This window comes from Centruroides sculpturatus, unplaced genomic scaffold (assembly GCF_000671375.1).
Source record: "Centruroides sculpturatus isolate CEXI.00-Female unplaced genomic scaffold, Cexi_2.0 scaffold464, whole genome shotgun sequence".
Taxonomy (NCBI): Eukaryota; Metazoa; Arthropoda; class Arachnida; order Scorpiones; family Buthidae; genus Centruroides; species Centruroides sculpturatus.
Window position 1 is genome coordinate 134,739 of NW_019384627.1, and position 20,820 is coordinate 155,558.

The window sequence follows — 20,820 nt, forward strand, 5'->3', positions numbered from 1 at the left end:
TCATAATTGTACATTTCTCCTTTTGGTGTAACTGTATTTTATTTTGAAGGCATGTTTAAATACAATTAAATTAAAATTATTAAATCAAAACAATCTAAAATATAAACAATCAATGTCCCCCCTCAGCGGGCCGCAGCAAACTATCAAACGATCGGTCTGCAGTGATAAAAAAATTGGGGAACACTGGTCTAAAACATAGTCATCTCATGATTGTAAACACTGATTTAATATTAATAGAAATTTATTATAATGAATTCATTGCATAAATCCATTTTTCAAATTCTTTATTTAGAATTATAAAAAATAAAAATATTTTTAAAGAAATTTTTATGATTCATCTTTTTAAAATTTTATCATTCTAATAATTAAAAATTAATTTATTGTATTAATTCTGGAAGATTTCATCACTCCCTGTTGCTTTCTAATTCTTCTTACCTTTGATTTGTGAAATGCAGAGTTCATAGTTCCTAGTTATAAACTATTTATAACCTTTTTGAAAAGTTGAACTGATTTTTACAAAGTATTTTTATTCAATTCATCTAACAGTCCTAATAATGGAGAGAAAAACCAAGACGACATGTCAAAAATACAGTGCTGGATCAAATGGAAACAAAATAAAAAAGTAGACACTTACTATACAGCAGAAAGTGAAAGTATTGACAAAAATAGATTGCAGTATATCTCAACTTACACTAAATAGATTACTTAGATTTTCAACCTTGTTTATGATTAAATTTTACATTAAAGATTTTTCTAAGACGATGTACATCTTAAAAAAAATATATTCATACTCATTTATTTCTTATCATAGTTTATGACACCTATTACATATACTTGTTTCAACTATTGTGCTCTATTGGAGTTAAGCTCAAACCTGAATTTTCCAGCTTAAATCACTATTGTAAATCTTCATTTTGTAAAAATTTATATAATGAACTATTTTAAGGACACAAATATTGTGAACTGTATACAATTAAAATGAACATGTACTTTAATAATTAACAATAAACAATTTTCTATTTATACTATTTATTTATTGTAATTTAAATGTAGTTGGGAATTTACATGTAAAAATGATATGAAAAAATTAAAAACAGTTTTGAATTTTCTACTATAACAAATCTGATATATATCAATAGCCATTAAAAACTGTAAAATGTTGACTTTCCTGTATAGTCAATTTTACTTTGGACCAACAATTTTAATAGCAAAATGTGAGTGAGTGAGTAAACAAGCATATTAATTATTAATTTTATTATTGTGAAAACTTTTATGAAACTAATTGGCAGAAATGAGAGCAATTGGATCAATCTAGTCCAAAAAAGAAAAGACTGAAGAAGAGAAGTCATGACAGTTAAAAATCTTGATATAGCAATAGTAATTGTGAAGATTTATATTGTTTAAGTTAAGAAAAGTAAATATATTTATAAGAAAAATAATAAGTTTAATCATTTAAAAAACATACTTGATTTAAAGAATTTTTAAGCGTAGTGATAAGTGATCCACTGCCACTTTCACTTGGAAGACCTTCATTTTCAAGTATCTGTTTCAATCTTTCACGTTCAGTGTGTAATGAACGTAACATAGATCGCAGTCCACTGTGAACTATAAAAAATTTATTTAATGAATTCTAAATATCTAATAAAAATTATAGATAACCCTTAAAATTAAATTAAAAAGAAACTATTTAAAAAATTATTTTTCACTACATTACTAATTTTTATATTAATTTTATACAAGATGATTACACAATTTATAATAAAGTCAAACCTCGCTACAATTTAAGAACTTTCTTAATGATCTCAGTCATTACGAAAATGAAGATTAGTTTAAATATATTCTGTGCCTACATCTCAATAAATTAATGGAAGATTGCAGTTGATATCTTCACAATTAGGTGTCTTCAGACATTTCTGAGAAGAATCTATTTCCACCACTACAATGCACTTGACTGCCTTCCATTTCTTTAAAAACATTGGTAGGGTTGACTGAATAAAAGCAATACTTCTTTGCAACTTCTGTTTGTTTCATTTTACTATCAATATCTTTGAAAGTTTCTAGCTTTATTTCCAAATTTATCAGTTTCTGTTCTGTGCTTTTGTCATTTTTTTCCACTACATGCTAGTACCACCACCTTCTTCACCACTAGTTAGAGCTCTTATCTTGCAGGAAAAGGAAATGCTTAAAAAATTAAGCACTTGCAGTTCCTCATAGTAGCATTGTCTAGGCAATGACAATGTTTGCAATGCCAACCATTCTGTAACCAAGGAGAGTTCACAGATAACATGATTAGCAAGTAGATGCACCTAGCTTTTTATTGTGTGGTTCTTGCATTGGTCACTACAATGAAGCATCTATACAGTCGACCCCCCTATAACGTGGGTTCCTATAACGGAAATTCCTATAACGTAGCGAAAAAATTGTAGCAGTATTCGTATAAAGTGACTCGTAAAACGTCGTCGCCGACTCCTGTCGCGACAAGATTGGTCGAATCTGGACCAATAGTGGACAAGCAGCCGAACTACTTTCTGCCGCCCAGTGCCACTCTACAGAGAGTTTAGGCAGCTAAATTGAGTTTGCTATCGTCTGTACAGCATTATATATAAATTAGGTACTGTATATATAATTATATATTAACTTATTGTAACTTTATTATAATTATATATATAATTTCCGCCGTCTAGCGTGGCGCCACGCTACGGAGATTTTTACGCTAACTATCGTCTGTCAGTATGTAAATTAGGTACCGTAAGTCTAATACAGTACTGTAATTTTATACATTTCTTGTGAAAGAAACATTTCTTATTCAACGGCCATAAAAATTATTTATATTAATGATGTTTCCAAAGGTCAAGTTATTTTTCTGCAAAAAATTCGTTATCAGAAATCACAACCGCCATTTCGTGCGCTGTTCCACGACAAAAACAAGCTTGAGCAACGCTGTAGTTGAACGGTGCACACTCAGTAATCCTACAATTTTTTGTTTATAGCATAGTTTATACGGATTATTCCCGAAAAATTATACGTGTTTTGGAAATGTTGAGTGGAATTAGTCTAGAATCAGTTAATTTTATAGAAGAAAACCTTTCAAACAGCCTTAGTCCATAAACTTCTCATGTGTCGGGCTGTGATTGGCCCATGTATTTAATGATTCCTACAACGTAAAATTCAAATAACGTGGAACGTATCTAAGCGTTATAGGGGGTCTACTGTATCAACTATTGGAATGTGTTGCTGCAGGTTATGCCAACACATCCCAATAATTGTATCATTGTATCACAGTTTTTACTATCATTGTAGTGGGTAAAAAATTACAGTATTTGTATAGGACTTCAGCTAAGACTGTAGAAGTTCTATCACTGTACTGGGGTTTATCACTGTAATGGGTATCATATTAGAGAGGTTTGACTGTAATTTTAAATGTTTGATTAAATTAAATACTTTTAATTTAATTTCAGATTTTTAACAAAATAGTTAAAAAAACTGAGTAACATAATCATTATTATGGCTAAATATATCTCCATCTGTTAAGAATTAATTAACTAATTTAGTTAAATTTTGAGAAAACAATATTCCATGACATAATTCAAACCTTCAATTCTTACTTCATGTACAAACACAATATCTCATAATACTAAAACACTAATAAAAATTGAAATATTTCTTACATTACTCAAATACTTTATGTTGGAATCCCACATTTTCAAGACATTCATTTTTACATTGATACATAAGTATAACTATTATTTGTTGAAAAATATGAATTCCTTTCCACTCTCAAAACTCAAAACACATTCAATTAGCTATAATTTACATATTCTAAGGTTGTAAACATATATTAAAATTGACTGAAATTTTAGTGTTATGTTATACTTCTTGACTAAATGGTGATAAATCTCAATGGGCTCAGAGCTTGAAAAAGGCTAGTTTTTTCTAGATTAATTCAAACACATGAGAGTTGGTAACAAAAGTCTTTCCATAGCCAATTATTTAAAAAGTAATAGATCAATCACTAAATGAAAAATACATACAATTACCTTTTACTCCATTCTGAAATATCAAATGGGATTCTAGAACAGGCTGTCAAATACAACAAGAAAATGCTTTGTAGCACAACACACAACATGCAATGCAAAAGTGATTGACTGTATGATTAAGTTTAAATTAGTAGTGTTATGATGATCACATTAGTGCTGTTTTATTTAATGGTGTTTTAATATTTTCTATTATATTGAATAATTTTCATATTCAAATCATTGATAACTTAACTGCACATTCAGCCACTCCCGTATTGTATTTGTGTTATGCAATGATACATTGCATAACACAAATACAAATACTTCACTCCACAACCTGTGTGTTGTGCAGTAAAGAATTTACTTGTCATATTTGAAGTCTATTCCAGAATATCATTTGATAATTTAGAAGGATTGGATTAAAAGGTAATAGTATGCATTTTTCATCTACAGTGATTGATCTATTACTTTTTGAAATAATTGGCCAGGGAGAGACTTTTCTTGCCATCATGTATTTACACCTCCAACATATTCCAACAGCTCTAACAAAAAACATCCAATAAAAAAACCATCCAATGATGGACACAAAGCTTTGTGTCCATCACTGAGTCTTTTCATCAGTTAGTCAAGAAATATAACATACTAAAATTTCAGCCAAAATCCCTGAGAGTCAATACCTGTAAAGATTATATGGGATCCTTTCATAGATCTACTAATATTTGTAATAATTTGTCATGGGCTACAAATAATTTGTGTATTGTAATAAATAATATGTACAAATTATTCAAAATGCATATCTACATCTGTTATTATATGTGTGGTGTAAGGAACCAAGTCCAAGCATTATTTTTATTTACTTTTATTTTGCTTATTATTCTATTTTTGTTTGGGGCTTATGTTTTGTTAGGACGAAGGTTTCCACACCATTCACCTTAGAAACTTAAAAATAGAAGAGAAACCAACTCACCGACGAGAAAAAGCGCCATAGTTAAAACTCATGCACACTTGGGCTCCCGAGCGGAAAAAAGTAAGTCCGCACCGAGAAAAGGGGGGAGACCCCACAAGCATAACTTAGGACCTTGCTAAACCTTAAAAAATAAAAACATCCCAAAAATTGTAAAAAAGAATAATGTAAAAGGTTAGCGAGTATTGTCGGAAAGTAAGCTGCCAGACAAACAGAAAGTTTATTGTTAGCCAATAAGTATGTAAATGAGGGGAATGATCTCACTCAGAATTGTGACGTCACCTCACAGTATACAGACTGAACCTCAAGTGAAGACAAGCGAGGTGAGCTTCTGTTAGCAACAAGTGTTGTGAGCTTCATAGCAGTAAATGAGAGGTATCTGATAGGATAAAGTAGTTCCAAGGCAATTTTGAAGTTATTCAATTTGTGGATCGAAGATTAGAGAAAGCCTTGAGAGTTGAGAAAAAAGGTTCCTAGTATATTGAGGTGACAATTAGGATCTTTAATTCATAAGAATTATTGTATATAAGTTAAGTCTTTGAATTTTGTCAAATTCCAAAGGGGAATAGAGTTAAGTTAGAAAATAGATTGATTTGAGTTTTGTCAGGCTGATTCTTATTGATTTATGTTGAGTAAACTGTTATTTGATTTTTTATTAAATTTTTTATATAGTTATTACTAGAAATTTATTAAATATTTGATTGTTATTGACAAACTTTGTCATTATTTAATTCGGTGCACGCTTAAAGTCCAGGCCTGGCACATTAACGCGAATCTGCATAAAGTACCCGTTAGGTAACGGCTATTTCCGGCACACAGTCGTGTCAATAATCGTTGTAGAGGGCAGAAAAATAATATAGTACTTTACAGTGTAATGTATTCTATTATTGATTGGTTTTTATTTTAGTAAAAAATATTAAATAGAAGTTGTTATAATTTTTTTGTCAAAACTTACTAAAACTTTTACTAACCTTCTTTTGCCAAACATAAAAATTCTTCCTGATATTTATGCTGAAGACTACTTTGAGAACACGAGGATGCAGAATCTGTTAGGGCACAATTTAACATAGAAGAAGAATCAGGAAGGCTATGTGGTCGACTAAATTCTGCATCTCTGACTAGAGAAGGATTAGAACAACTTAAGTGAGCAGAATCTTTTATAGATAAACCAGATGGTACCTAATAATAAAATGACAGAAAAGGTCTTAATATAATTTGATATTGTTTGATTATATTAATACTAAATTAGATTTGTTTATCAATCATCATCATAATTTATTATTATTAATAAAAAGATTAATATGAATTAATATAATAAATTAATAAAACTAGGAAAATTGTGCAATTTTGTTGTATCAAGACAAAATTGAAATGTTTCATTTCAATTTTGTAATTTAAAGTATTTTAATTAATATTAGTACATGTAAATTATCTTTCACTCCATTTAACCTGAATACTGGCACATGTTTGAGTGTGTAATCAAAAGAAAACAGTTGCTGGCCACACAAGAAGTAATCCTTACTTGTTGATCAGAGAGAAGTGATCCTTACATTTGCTGGTGTTGATTGCTTTGTTCTTGTATTTTTTCGTTTTTGGCACAATTTTCCATTAGGCATGTGCAGTACTTTTGGTTTTATTTTCATTCCCTAAATTCCTTTAGGTATGCTCAATCACACCAGGTACCAAGGACATTGTCATTTTGACCACACTGTATCTTGAAAATAAAGTCATGGACTCTATTTTTTGGATTCCTCATTGTAATTAATGGAAAGTGGCAAATTTTAATCAAAATCAATCAATCAAATTTTGAGAACAAACACAATTCTGTAAGTCACAGAGGATTCACTAATACCCTGCCTCAATTAATTAATAACTAATTGCTTTTATTAATAACTGTTAAAAATAATTTGATTTTAAATTTCTTTCATTATTACAATAGAATAAGTGGATAATGATGTTTCTATTAACTTTCAAACATGTGAAATGCAAACTGTGTCCAGTAATAATGTCCAAGAAGTCAAATGTTAATTTATATGTTTGCAGGATAAATTTTCATCTTTTTTACCCAATTACTTGACATCTATGATAAGTGTCTCAACAAACAAGATAATAACGTTGAAAAATTTGTCAAATACATGCCTGTATCTGGTTACATGTTTTTGATGTGGTCATATGCATATAGTGAGGTTTATTTAACAAAGGGATGCATACATTAAAATAACAAAACATTCTTTTATTTTACTCGTATATTAACACTTGACAAGATCTTCCGAATTCAAACACTCCTAATTCCTTTTTTGCTCAAAACAAAACCTTTTCGGATCCACAGGCATAACAAAAAAAATATTGCGATACAAAGAAATACTTATCAATAACTTAACTACTACTTATTCTAATAAAGGAAAAAGAGAAAAGGATAGATAATAGGATAGGTAGAAATATAGTGTCAAGCAAGAATGGGTACCCAATAGTTGGAGATCGAAGTGGTGGTGGTTGGATGATATCGTTCAGGATTGTGGGGACCGATTGTATGTGAAAGTCGCTCAATATTCCACTTGGCCCTTCAGATGTCCTTAATTCAAGATACTCCTTTCCTCTTGGGTCTCGGACCTTTTTTTTCAAACTTTTCATTACCTTCTCCAGTCGATGCAAAAATGTGTTTTCTCTCTTCCACGTTCCGAGCAAAAAGTTGCCTTAAGTGTCTCTTCTTTTGCCCTCTGGGCTATACCTTTCCTTTGTCCCCTAACCAGGTCACCCACCACCCACACTTGGAAGAAAGTTCCAGAAAGTTGTATACAAAAGAACAAAGAACAAAGGAAGGAAGGAAGAGAAAATATATAAACATATATAAAATATATATGGACAAATAAAAATATACTGGTGTACCACAACACTGATAAAACTAGTTTTTTATTTTAAAAAATAAGAAATGTTACTTTGCGATTTTTCTTTTTAACATGAAATTATCCTGATGACATTGCTATTTGAAATGTCATCAGGGTTCAATGTCATCTTCTATATTCAATTACATTTATTTACATAATTTGAAAAAATGATGCATTATAATATTTTTCACTACCCATTTAATTATATTTTCAACCTCTAAACAATTTTGAATGAAAACTTAATTTTTACTAAAAGATAGGCAGATACTGTAATAACACTATCATATTCCTTAACATTCTTTAATACATGACAACTGATTAAACAGTATTCTTAGACTCAATTTGATACTAAGAATAACTGTTTAATTTTTATAACTCTTTTGCCGATAAAGTGCAACTCATTGCTGCATCTTTACTAAAGCTTGAAATATTGAGCTATTCAGCTATTTACTAGAAAGTTTTGAGCTTTTCATTTTGCCAATACAGTAAAGTGTCAAAACCCCAGACTAATTGGGAAGGAGACCCATCCAGATTTTCAAAATACATGTAAATTAGAATTTTAAATACTATAAACTCCAAATACACTGTAATTCAAGTTTAGGTGTCCTAAGTTCAAGCCAACATTTTACAAGGAAAGTAGTAATACTTACAAAGATTCAAAATATAATTTACTGAATCACAGTATTTAAACAAAAAAATATAGTAATCACAATTCAAAATATTACAAATTCTGTCACACTAAATTCAATAAAATCATTGCATTTTGTATCTCAACTTCTCTGTATTGCCTGAATTTCTTTGACAACCTAGCTAATATTCAAATTTCAGTGATATTAGTGCCAAATTTCTCCCTATCAAAAAATTTTTGAATTAAACTTTTCATCTGTGAAAGTATGTACACCAAATATGGTTTCATTTGGTTCATTAGTTTTTTCTAAACAAAGCTTTAAACAGCTCCTGTTTAATTATAACCACCATATATAATTAATGCACAGAAATACTAGATCACACTGATAATCAAACACTCATTTACAATATTTTAACAATAGTCACAAATGAAAACATACACAAAACAACCACCAACCAATGGAAATATAAACACAATAATTATAACCAATGCCATTACAGACACATTTAATTCAAATATTTTCATTCTTGTTAGAAGACATACCCAAAATAAACAAATGCCTTGGCCTTGGTTTGGCATAGAATTAGATATAGGTATCAGTTAAATAAAACACAATCCATCAAAATAATAAAAATAATAACACAGTGGAACCTTGCTTAACGAGCATAATTTGTTCCAGAATCTTACTCGTAATGCGAAACACTTGTTAAGTGAAACAGTTCTTCCCATATAAATTAATGTAAAATAAGATAATGTATTCCATGCTGAAAAAAACACTCAAATATTTTATGTATAATGTTTATTCAAAGAAAATTATACAATATACATTGTTAAAGAGCATGAATCATCATCATCATCTTTTCTTCTAGCATGGAATGAACCAACCTAAAATGTGAATTTGATTTGCAGGGAAAAAAAATCAAAATACAATACAGTGGTACCTCAGGATACGAAATTAATTCATTCCGAAACTGAGATCGTATCATGAAAATGTCGTAAGGTGAATCATTTTTCCCCATACGATTACATGTAAAACCAAATAATTCGTTCCAACGCGAAAAACATACTCAAATTAAAGCCAAGTAATACATTTAAAAAAATAACTGTAGTAAGAAAAACAAATGAAAAATGCGAACTAATGTAACGTCGTATGGTGAGTTTTTGTTCGTATCGTGGAGCAAAAATATGTTCGAATTTCATGTCGTATCCTGAAAATTTCGTATGCTGGGGCGTTCGTATTCTGAGGTACCACTGTAATTTTTAATATTTAATTATAGCCTTTACATAGCCCAAGAATTTGGCATATCGTTTGGCATGTTTATTATATAATGGGCTATGGTTGTTGATGTTTATATGTAATATGTCTGAACACAAGTTTGGAAAAATGTATGATCATAAGCAACACTAAGATGCTAATGGAACAAGTGCTAAACACAGACTACTGATGTAGCATGGCACTTTCCCTCTTCTTGTCACTCATTAAAGGAGTCAGTCATTTTTTTTACAATTTGTTTTGCTCGTTATGCAAATTACTTGTTATGAGAGGTGCTTGTTAAGCAAAGTTCCACTGTAATAATAATATAAGCTAAACTAAACTTGAAAAAATTTAATATAAAAAATTTTAATGTCAAGAATATCTGATATAAAGACAAGAATATTCTGAATATGGGTTCAGAAGCAAATCATTTAATTTTTATTCAGTGTAGAGAACTAACATATGATAAAACTGAAAGATAGTTTCTAGTTCTCTGAAAATCATTATATAAAAAATGGGAAATTACCAGAAACTTCAGCCAATGATGTGTTTACTGGGTAAACTTACTTATCCATTAGAAAATAAATGAATGTCTACTGACATTAATTAAAACATGGATGATGCATAGAAACAAATGACAGAAGACTAAAAGTAAAGCATGTACATTAGGGTGGTCCATAAAAATTTTTTTTTTGTTTTTCAGTTTGGCCACCTCGTAAATTTGTAACATGTATTCATAGCAATAGCATTGTATAATTTCAGTTGGCTAGCTTTAGCGGAAGAGGATGCTCAATCAAGTGCTGTTTTTGAAATTTTTGTGAAAAATGCTTGATCTTGATTTTTTGTTACAGGTCAGTTTCGCGGGTTAAATTAATCGAATCTACTTTTAAATACAACCGTTAAAAAGTTTTATAGACGAATGTAAAAAACTTTGATACTTATTTACTAGACTGTGAGTGAATCAGTCCATTAAAATGAGTTCATCAACTCAAAAAAAGACGACATTTTTCTACTTGGATGTCGGGATCTTGAGCCATTGGTAAGGATTAACCAACTTCTAACTCTTTGGCAAGTTCTACTTTGTTATCACCACACATTAAATGAATCAAAAAATATGAAAGATTCTGCACATATGCTCATTCAATAAGTCATAAAGGTGTGGAGCAAATCTGGTATTCCGACCAGACAACCAAATCACTGTGTTGAAAAACTTATAAAAATTCATAAGAAATGGCTGCTTTCAAAAATAAAACAAGAGATTCAGAAGCGCAGAAAAATAGAGAGCATTTGTTTGCAGAAGAGCTAGACAAACTTTTTGATATTGACCATTTACACGCCATGAATTTAATCAAAATTGTGGAAGACAGAGAGTTTCTCATTGATCAAAAAGGTGAGCGTAAGACATCGATTAACAAGAAGCTGGAAAAGACCAAAGAACGTTCTCTAAAATGAAAATAAAGAGCTGAAGAACTAAGAGAAAAGGATGCTAAAAGTAATGCTTCAACTTCAATAGTGTCAAGTTAAGAACTAGAACTTGATTTCATCTTCAGTAGCACTTCTAGTGCCAATAGAACTTTAAAAGATAAGCAAGAAGATGATTTTGTGGTTGTTTTACCATCAAGGACTTTTTCTTGCAATTACCTCCTGAGACTTGTGGTGACAATGTTGATTACCTTCAAGGCAAAAGTTGCATAAGAAATTTGCATGTGGTCAACAACACTGTGGCGAGGGGTGTAAAACTATTTAAAGATTACAATACGATACTCACTAAGAATGAGGAAGAAAAACAATTTTTACTTCATGTCGTTGAATAGAACAGTAAGATCATTTCTACTGAAACATCCAAAAAAGTGCTAACAAACTTAGTTTCAGGTTGAGAAAAAAAAGCTGTAATTAATATTATTTTAAGTATTGCTTTGTTATAACATTTTGTATGTGTTTAAATACTATATTTGAATAAAAAAAACTTACTTTTGATACATAGTTTATGTTTTTTACTTAATATCCTGACTAGTTCTTTTTAAGGATTTTTTCATAAAATTCAGATATTTCAAAGTCAATGAGCACCCCCTTGTATATAAGATAAGGGGGTGAAATTTTGAACACATAATAGGAATGGTAGGTGTAACAAAACAAGGGGGTAGCATGACTTCCACTAAAAATTTTTTTTTTACTATTTAAGCATGGACCACCCTAATGTACATACATATATACTAGGGTTTCTCAAACGGGATTCCGGGATCCCGGTTGTTTTTTTAACCCGGGAAATTTTTCTTATCCCGGGAAATCCCGCAAATTTCTTAAAAATTCACTTTTTTTCTTATTTTGTGTTAAGGTTGAGGAATTTTGCAAATAGAAAGCATAATTAACTCATTCACTGTCAGAATACATTTGTATTTATTAATTTTAAACCTACCTATTAGTTTTTTTAAATTTTTGCTCGTTATAGCATGTCACAAATGGTCAATAATCAATATATAGCTTATTTGTGGCAGGACTATAAAAATTCTTTACTTGTCGGAACCTGTAATATCTGGAATAATTGTGCTTACGCTGTCTTGAGTTTTAACCATGCCCAGTAGCTTCAATAAATGCCTGACGCCAGATTGTGCAAATTGGGCAAGGATACAAACGAGTACAAAGTCTGCAAGTATGAAGTTTTTCTTCATAAACCTGATTATTAAAGCCAAATGAATTGCCGAATTATCGAGCTCTAAGCTTGATGCCGCTATTAAAGCAGCCAAGGTAGACAAATCAAGAATACTAGAGAGCGAAAGAAGTACTACAATCTCGAAAACGAACTCGAAATCTTCCAGGCTACAGGTGAAAAAACACATAATATCTGTCTTCTCTTAAATGCATTAAACACTATTCCAATCACATCAATTGAATCGGAAAGGGCATTCTCGGTGGCAAGACTTTTCATTACTAAAATAAGAATTAGAGTGAGTTATCGGAGTATTGACCATCTTTGCTTTTTAAAATCTTATAAAAGTTTGCAATATTTTGTATTATATTTTATTTAAAAAACGAAAATTACCTTCTAAATTAGAAGTTTATTTTTTTTAATTTTTAACTCAATTCAAAACATTTTTTTTTGTTGTTGTTGTATGCAGTTTCCAGCAAACTTTAATTAATTTTTTTCTATTTGTGAAAATTTCTACGTTATTTAAAGGTAATTTTTATTATAGGCCTATAGACCTTACACAGCATTATTAATATGATTTTGGAGGTTACAGAACTTTAAAATTACTTTAAAAAATGGAAAATAATTATATCATTTGATTTCAAGATATTTTGTATACCTTAAAAATAATTAATTCTATCCCGGGATTTCCCGGGATCCCGGGAAACAGTTCACTTTTATCCCGGGATCCCGGGACAAGCAAAAGACCGGGAAATGAGAAACCCTAATATATACATATTTATAAACCTTCAGCAGTTTCAGGAAATATCACAATGGCAGATAAATATGTTTGTAAAAAAAAATGTTTTCACATTTTTAAACTAGTTCTTGCTAAATTTAGAAAACAAAAACTGACAAATTCAAAACTGGAAATTAATATCAGTGGATAGCTGCATCATTACATACTTGCACCTGTTTTCAAACTGACTTTTAAATACAGATAACTCATGTGTTATTGACAGGAAATTATAGTAATTGTATGTTAAAATATAAAATTATTTTATTTTCTAATAAATCACTTATCAATTAATTTATTTAGGAATACAGTCAAACCTCAGGTTTAAAATTTAATTTGTTCCTAAAAGTTATTCAAAAACCAAAATAAATTTTCCCATAAGAAACAATATAAAATGGAATAATCTATTCCTAACCTCCAAAACAAAACCTTTTCTTTTATTTTATTATTTTTAGCTGTATTTCATGCATAAAAATGCCTATAAAGGCAATACCTGTATAATACTATATATAAAATTATATTATATATATATTAAAAGCAAAATGTTCCATCACTGCACAAAGAGGTACTATAAACAGAGACTCAACACTGCCTGGATGAAATACAGTATAACTAAATCAATCAAGACCAGGGGTCGCCAAACTTTTTTAACCGTTGACCCCANAATCAAGCTTATGGAGGTAATACTCTAGGTCAGGGGTCACCAAACTTTTTTAACCGTCTACCCCCAATCACTTTCCAAAGCCTCACATTGACCCCCACCATAAAGTTTTATTACAAATGTATGTGTATGAGTGAAAAAAAAAGTTGTGGTCTCTGTATAGGCAACAAAAAAAAAAAAAAAAAAGGTTGTGACCCCTTAGCTGCATCAACCCCCCCCAGTGATGATGCATCAACCCCTGGGGGTCCATATCGACCACTTTGGCGACCCCTGATCAAGATGGACAAGTGCTATATCTACACTTTTTGAAATATTGTTTCAATTGATTTGATTTCAATTTAAATTAATTTATTTTAAGTTTCAGTGTAAAGGCCAATTTTAACTATTATTTTATTATTTCTAAATTTCATTATTATTTTTAGTTTTAATTAACTGGCTATCTAGTATTAATAAATATTAATATTATAATATATAATATTACATTAATAAATTTTTGTCATTTAATTTAACTTAAGCATACTTCAACATAAATTTGTGAATGCCATTTATATTACATAAATGCCAATTAATGCAGTTTTTATTAATTAATTTGATTAAATTCAACTATGGTGCATACCAAAAAATGAAAATAGCATCTTTCCTGCATGTGCATTAAAATGTAATTTTAATAGCAACATCATCAATGATTCATATCATGACATGACATAATCTCAGTGCCACTAACTTCTGAATCAGTAGTCCTGTTGTTGATTGGTTAGGCCATTGACTTTCTTTAACATAGAAGTATAGAAAGTTGATCGTCTGTGGCAAGCTCTGCCAAGTAGCTTGTTCTGCATCAGGGCAAAAAAGAGTTCAAATTTTTGTTTGTAAACCAAAGTGTTCATAATACAAAGCATACAAAACCCAAGGTTTGACTGTGTTTAAAATACTTAAATACAAATTTTTAAAAATTATTTTAATAAAATACCTTTTTCAACTGATTATTTTCTGCTACATCACTAATATTTTCTGTGCTACTGCTAACACTTGTATCTCTGAGAACAACTATTTCTATTTTTTGTTTATTTCCTTTCTTGTTTCCTCCTAATGCTTTTCCAAAACCTGAACTCTGTAGACTACTTTGACTGGTCTTAGTATTTTTTTTCCTTCTTAAAAGAAACCTGCGTCTTTCTTTTTTTAAATTATTTTGATTCATTTCAGGGAGCTGTAAGAAAATTAAAATAAAAAATAATGTATATTTTGTTTATAGTTAGATAATTATAAATAGTAGTAAAATGTAAAAATTTTTTAATTTTATATAACAAGAAAATATAACATACCTCTAGATGATTAACTAAACATGAATTTGATGTTACTTCAAGATGTTGGATAATAGTATTCAATTGAAATAGTTTATCTTGTAATAATGCAATTTCTAAATAAAAGAAGTCTTATATTTTATTTAAATTTTAATATAAACAAAATTTGTATTACAGTGGAGCACTGTTTATGTTTCACATTAATACATTGTTTTATACTGATCCCAAAACATTCCTATTCAATGACTGAAAAATCATGAAATAGTCTGTTTATATATTTAAATTCACAATGAAAGTTTCATTTATATGTTGCTTTCTTTCTAATGAAGACAACAAATATCCCAATATTCTTTTAAAAAATGCACTCAGAATTTCTAGAATACATTCTTTGTATTATTTTGAAACTCCTCTCTCTTTACATTCCTAGAATTAAATGGTATAAAATTGACCCAATCGAATGTATTATTTCTCAAAGAGGAAGGAATAGTTATAGATTATTGGCTAATGGTATGAAGTGATCATAATGTGGAAAAATTCTGAGAAAGGCTATACACTGACTCAAAGACCTGAAATGAATATTGGAAAATAAAGTCATTTCTCTAAGTTAATTTATTAATCCTCCTTATTGAGTGTTTGATAAGTCCAGAATAATAAGTCTGTTAGACTAAAAGTGTATTAAAAAATATTAGAACAGAAAAACTTAACTTAAAAGGCTACATACATTTATAGTATCTTGTAACAGCAAGAGTCTACTGTATAAACAAAGAATGTTCCTTTACCGAAACAAGTTTATTTCTGAAACTATCCCAACATATTTCATAATGATTCTAAATTGCAATTATATCTTTTCAGTAATACAGAGTGGCCTGTAATTCACTTTATCATTTAAAACAATAACTTTATTACTATTACATATTCTTAAATTTTTGCTTCAGTTTAAAAATTTTTCCCTAGAAAAGACCATGCACCTTTCTTAAGAAAAGTGGATTTAGGTGAAATTGGTTAAAATGAAATATGTTGAAGTTTATGAAGTCACGATAAAAAATTTCAATGAGCAGAATGATAAAAAATGGACAATTTTCTTGTTTCAGGTTTGCAAAATGTACAATGCCCAAGATTTCAAGTATTGCATTCAAATCAATAACAACATCCTTTTCTACAGTTGCAAATCACTCTGCTGACAATGTTTCAATCACAACTTATTCTGTAATCGTTTTCTCATTTTGTGATTGCAGAGTTTATGAAATGTATTGTGGTAATTTTTGAGATTGCAGAATGGGTTCTGGTTTGAGATGCAGTTGAATCTTTTGTCATGAAATGGATTATAGAATGATTTGCCAACAATATTGTGGCTATGGAATAGGTTGCAGTAGAAATGTCTGTAGTGAAATGAATTGCTCAAACTAGTCAAAAATGCTATTAGACTAACATTGATGTCCAAACTGTTTGAATTTTTGACAAGTCTATCCATAGATATACAGTATGAAAATATATGTAAATGGGCCTGGTCAGAAAAATTTGCTTTTAAAAACCAATTGCCATTTTATTAGTCTTTTTTATTTTATTACAAGGGTATAGACAGTACACCTATGTCAGGCATGGCCAACATATGGCCCGTGAGCCAGATCTGGTCCGTCTAATGAATTTATGTGGCCTGCGATCAATCTTTCAATATTAACTACTAAAGTCTGAATAGCTCAATGAAAAATTCTGATGCCTAAAAAAAAAAAAAAAGTCAACAACTCACTGTGTGTTTAGAGTTAACCCTCCATTACAAATCTCGTCGTAAGTACAGTGTAGAATGTTGATAAAGCATGATGATGTGAAAAATGTATCTGTAATCTCTATCTACAATTCAATCTCTACAGGGTGACACCACAGTGAGATCTCACACCACCTCAAAATCTTCCTAGGGCAGCCTCTAGTTTGGCCCGTGGAAAAAGTTTTCTTTCCAATTCGGCCTGGGGAAAAAATTTTGGCCACCCCTGACCTATGCACTAATATAATCACATCATGTAAATACATGATGTGATTATATTATTCAGAATCAGAATGATGTGGCACTTCATTCTGAGATATTTTAAAATTTATACCAATTACAGGAATAAAATATTTTTTTATAAAAGATAATTTCTTCTGACAAAATTGTGTAAACTGTACATTTTGAGAGTCATAGCAAAAACACTGTCCATTTTTGAGCTGTTTGTCCTTTGGGACATTTGACCAGGAAGGACCTCATAAACTTCAATATATTTTATTTTCAGCCAATTTCACCTAAACCCATTTTCCATAAGAAAGGTGTGTAGTCCTTTATTATGGTAAAATTCATGATGGAAGCAACAAATAAAAATCTTTGAATTTTATTTTCAAAATTGGTGTTCCATTGTTGTAATGCAAAGAGACTTACCATCTGACAGCTTAAAGACATTTGGAAAGAAATTCAAGAATTGGAGCCAGATATGTTAACAGCTGTTATAGAAAATTCAGTAGAAAAAGCCCATGCTTGCTTGCAAAGCAAAATATAAGGATAATTTTTATATGACATCATTTTCATACATAGTTTAAAAAACTTTCATTTTCTGTATTTTATTATATAAAAAATAAATAAATAAATACAAATAATTAACAAACAAAAACATTTATTCAATTTTTAAATAATAAAGCATGGGCTATGCTTTGTCCAGTTTCTTGAGAGATGTATAATTTGTGCTCCACTGCATCTATATTTTGTATGCAATATACATTAAATACAAATCATTTTTCAAAATTAATTTTATTTTCTTATCCTAGCATATGTATCTTTATTTTATCATAATAATGTGCCATTAAAAAAAATTTCTTAATTTTAATATAACTTAATCTCCTTGCCACGGGAGAAGATGACATTACCATGAAATGACATACAATGTTAACAGACAAATTAAACAGACAAAATGATCTAATAGGCACTTAAAAAAACTTGCAGAATGTTGATAATTGAAGAAGAAAAACAGTTATGCAGCTATGAACTGATGAACAGGATGAACAAGGTGACCAAATGAAATAAACATTCAAACAAGTAGAAGAAAAAGTGCAATACAGTAGAGCAGGGGCCTTCAACCTTTTACACTTTCGGGAACCCTTTGAGCTCAGGATTTTCTTGAAGGAACCTCGTGTTTAAGTAGTGGATAAAATAGTTTATCAAAGCTTTTTTCTACTCAAATTTGCAAAATTATTCTTGTATCTTTATTTAATCTTAATACAAACATCTTAATAAAACAACGAATAGTGAGGTAGTGAATCGGGTTTTATTTTATTTATTTTCTAGAATACATTTTATGAATAATTAACAAAAGGAACAATATTTTATATTATAACAAATTAATTAAAAAAAAATTCTTTTAATGACTCAACTGCGCTTATTTTTTATCGCAAAGCATTTTTACATCGAGAATAATTGTTGAAATCCGCAACCTAATGTCATCTTCGGCATCCAATCTGTTTCTGTATTTTGTTTTTGTGGCAGCATACAAAGAGAAAGATTTTTTACATATATAGGTCGATACAAATGACATTAAATGTTTCGCAGCTCTTTTGGCAATTTCAGGATATTCGTTCCTAATGTAGATCCAAAAATGCATAATATCAATTCGATTAAATTTTAGTTTCAATCGAGTGTCGGTCATTATATCAATTTGTCGTTCTCTTTCTTTTATTGGGAGTTCGGAGGTATCGCAGTCTCGACAAGGATTTTGAATTTGAGATAATTTTTCTTTTTGAACAGGAAAGCATTCTCGAAATGTTTTTTGCAGATCCTATAAATGTTGGACCAAATTATTTTTTACATTTTTATCGAGATTGGCATTACCGTCTACTAAAATATTGTGCAAATTAGGAAAGCATTCAATATTTCCTTTCAAAATGCAAACTGCCCAAAATTTCAATTTTAAAAGAGTAGCATCAATTTTACTTTGAAAATATTGATATTTGTTCCTCGGAGCGATGCATTGAGCTCATTTAAATAGGTAAAAATATCTGCTAGATATACCATTTTCTGAATCCAAACTGCAACATTTAGTTTTTGAGATAATTGAGGCACGTGTTCAGATGAGAAAATTCTTATTTCATCTTTTAATTCGCAAAACCTTGCTAATGCTTTTCCACGAGATAACCAACGGACGTCTGCGCGCAACAGTAGTGTTTTATATAAACTTTCCATATTTTCACACAACAAATTGAAAACTCTTCAATTTAATGGCCTTGATTTGATAAAATTTATCACTTTAACACAACCATTACGTATGTCTTTTAGCTCTTCTGGCATTTTCGTCACTGCGAGAGCCCGTCGGCAAAGACGACAATGAGTACTTCTCGTGTGAGGATTTTTTTGTTTCATGCGTGCAACTACGCCATTCAATTTACCAAGCATTGCCTTGGCTCCATCGATACGTACTCGATGACATAAATCCCAAGATATATCTTGCTTTTTGAAATATGAATTTATCAAATTAAAAATTTCTTACGCAGTTGTTCTGGTTGGCAAACTTTTGCAAATTAGCATATCTTCTCGAGTAGCCATTACATGGATTTATCTCACAATAACAAGCGAGATCGTTAATCCAGCTATATCTGTAGTTTCGTCGAGTTGAATAGTAAATCTGTGTTCGGAAGCTCGCAAATGTCTTACAAGCTCATTTTCACAAAAATAGACATATCTTTAACACGCCTTTAAACTGTAATATCCGAAAGGGGGATACAGTCAACTAATTTAGCACGTTCTTCCCCAATCGTGGTAGTAACTACATCTTTTATGAGTGGCTTAATTAATTTTTCTGTGATCGTATAAGCTTCACCCTGTTGAGCAATACAATAACTGACATGATACGATACTTCCAAAGCATTATCACGATCGTTTTTAACAAAGTTCATAAAGGACTTTTTTGTCTTTTTTCTATTCTTCGACTCATTACATTTTCTTTTAAAATACTCAACATTTTTATTTTGTAAAGTTGGATTATTTGTTTCCAAATGTCTTTTCAATTTTGCGGGATTTAAACCGTTATTGCGCATCACACGTTCTCATTCAACGCGTAACCTTTTTCGTTCATTTTTATCACCAATCCGTGTAAAACCAAATTTTATGTATTCTTCATTATACTTCCGCTCTTTACAAATGGGTAACTCCGAATCACCAGACAACTTTTCGGTACTAATGTCTGGTTCATTGTCAACAGTAGTAGCGAAACTAGTTCCCACATCCGTGGAATGAAGCTTACCAGTTTTCAACCACATATCCATTATTGCTACGGTAGTCTAATTAAATTGTAAATAAATAATAAGAGTTATCAATTATGATATAAAAACAAAATAAATACTCGCTTGTACGTGATTGTATTTAACAGACTGAATGAGATTAACAGAACTAATATGCGACGTCGTGCGTCTTGATTGGTGTATTTGAAGCGCTTGACATTTACCGAATTTCAAGATTTTATTTTATCCATAAAATATTTATTTATATTTATTTTTTAAAATCAACTGCCACTTTATATCCAATTTATATTAATATTGTAATTTTTATCTAAATAAGACAGTCCACTACCCCGTTCCTACATGAAAAATTCCTTGTATAGATGATTTCCATTTTACGTGCGTTTTGGCTGAGCAAATAGTGATCACTTGCGGAACCCCTGTCAACGTTCCAGGGAACCC

At 30.1% G+C, this 20,820-nt stretch overlaps 1 protein-coding gene across 1 annotated transcript in view; it reads right to left on the reverse strand.

The window, feature by feature from the left end:
* The window catches only part of LOC111625653 (oxysterol-binding protein-related protein 3-like), a 148,502-nt gene that overhangs the window by 65,925 nt on the left and 61,757 nt on the right, over positions 1–20,820 (reverse strand). The window contains exons 10-15 of the mRNA XM_023368866.1: positions 19,706–19,790; positions 19,408–19,591; positions 15,151–15,245; positions 14,799–15,035; positions 5,952–6,159; positions 1,466–1,605 (exon numbers count right to left, since the gene is read on the reverse strand). Of these exons, the coding sequence (XP_023224634.1) occupies positions 1,466–1,605; positions 5,952–6,159; positions 14,799–15,035; positions 15,151–15,245; positions 19,408–19,591; positions 19,706–19,790 (949 nt within the window). The remainder of the gene's footprint in view (positions 1–1,465; positions 1,606–5,951; positions 6,160–14,798; positions 15,036–15,150; positions 15,246–19,407; positions 19,592–19,705; positions 19,791–20,820) is intronic.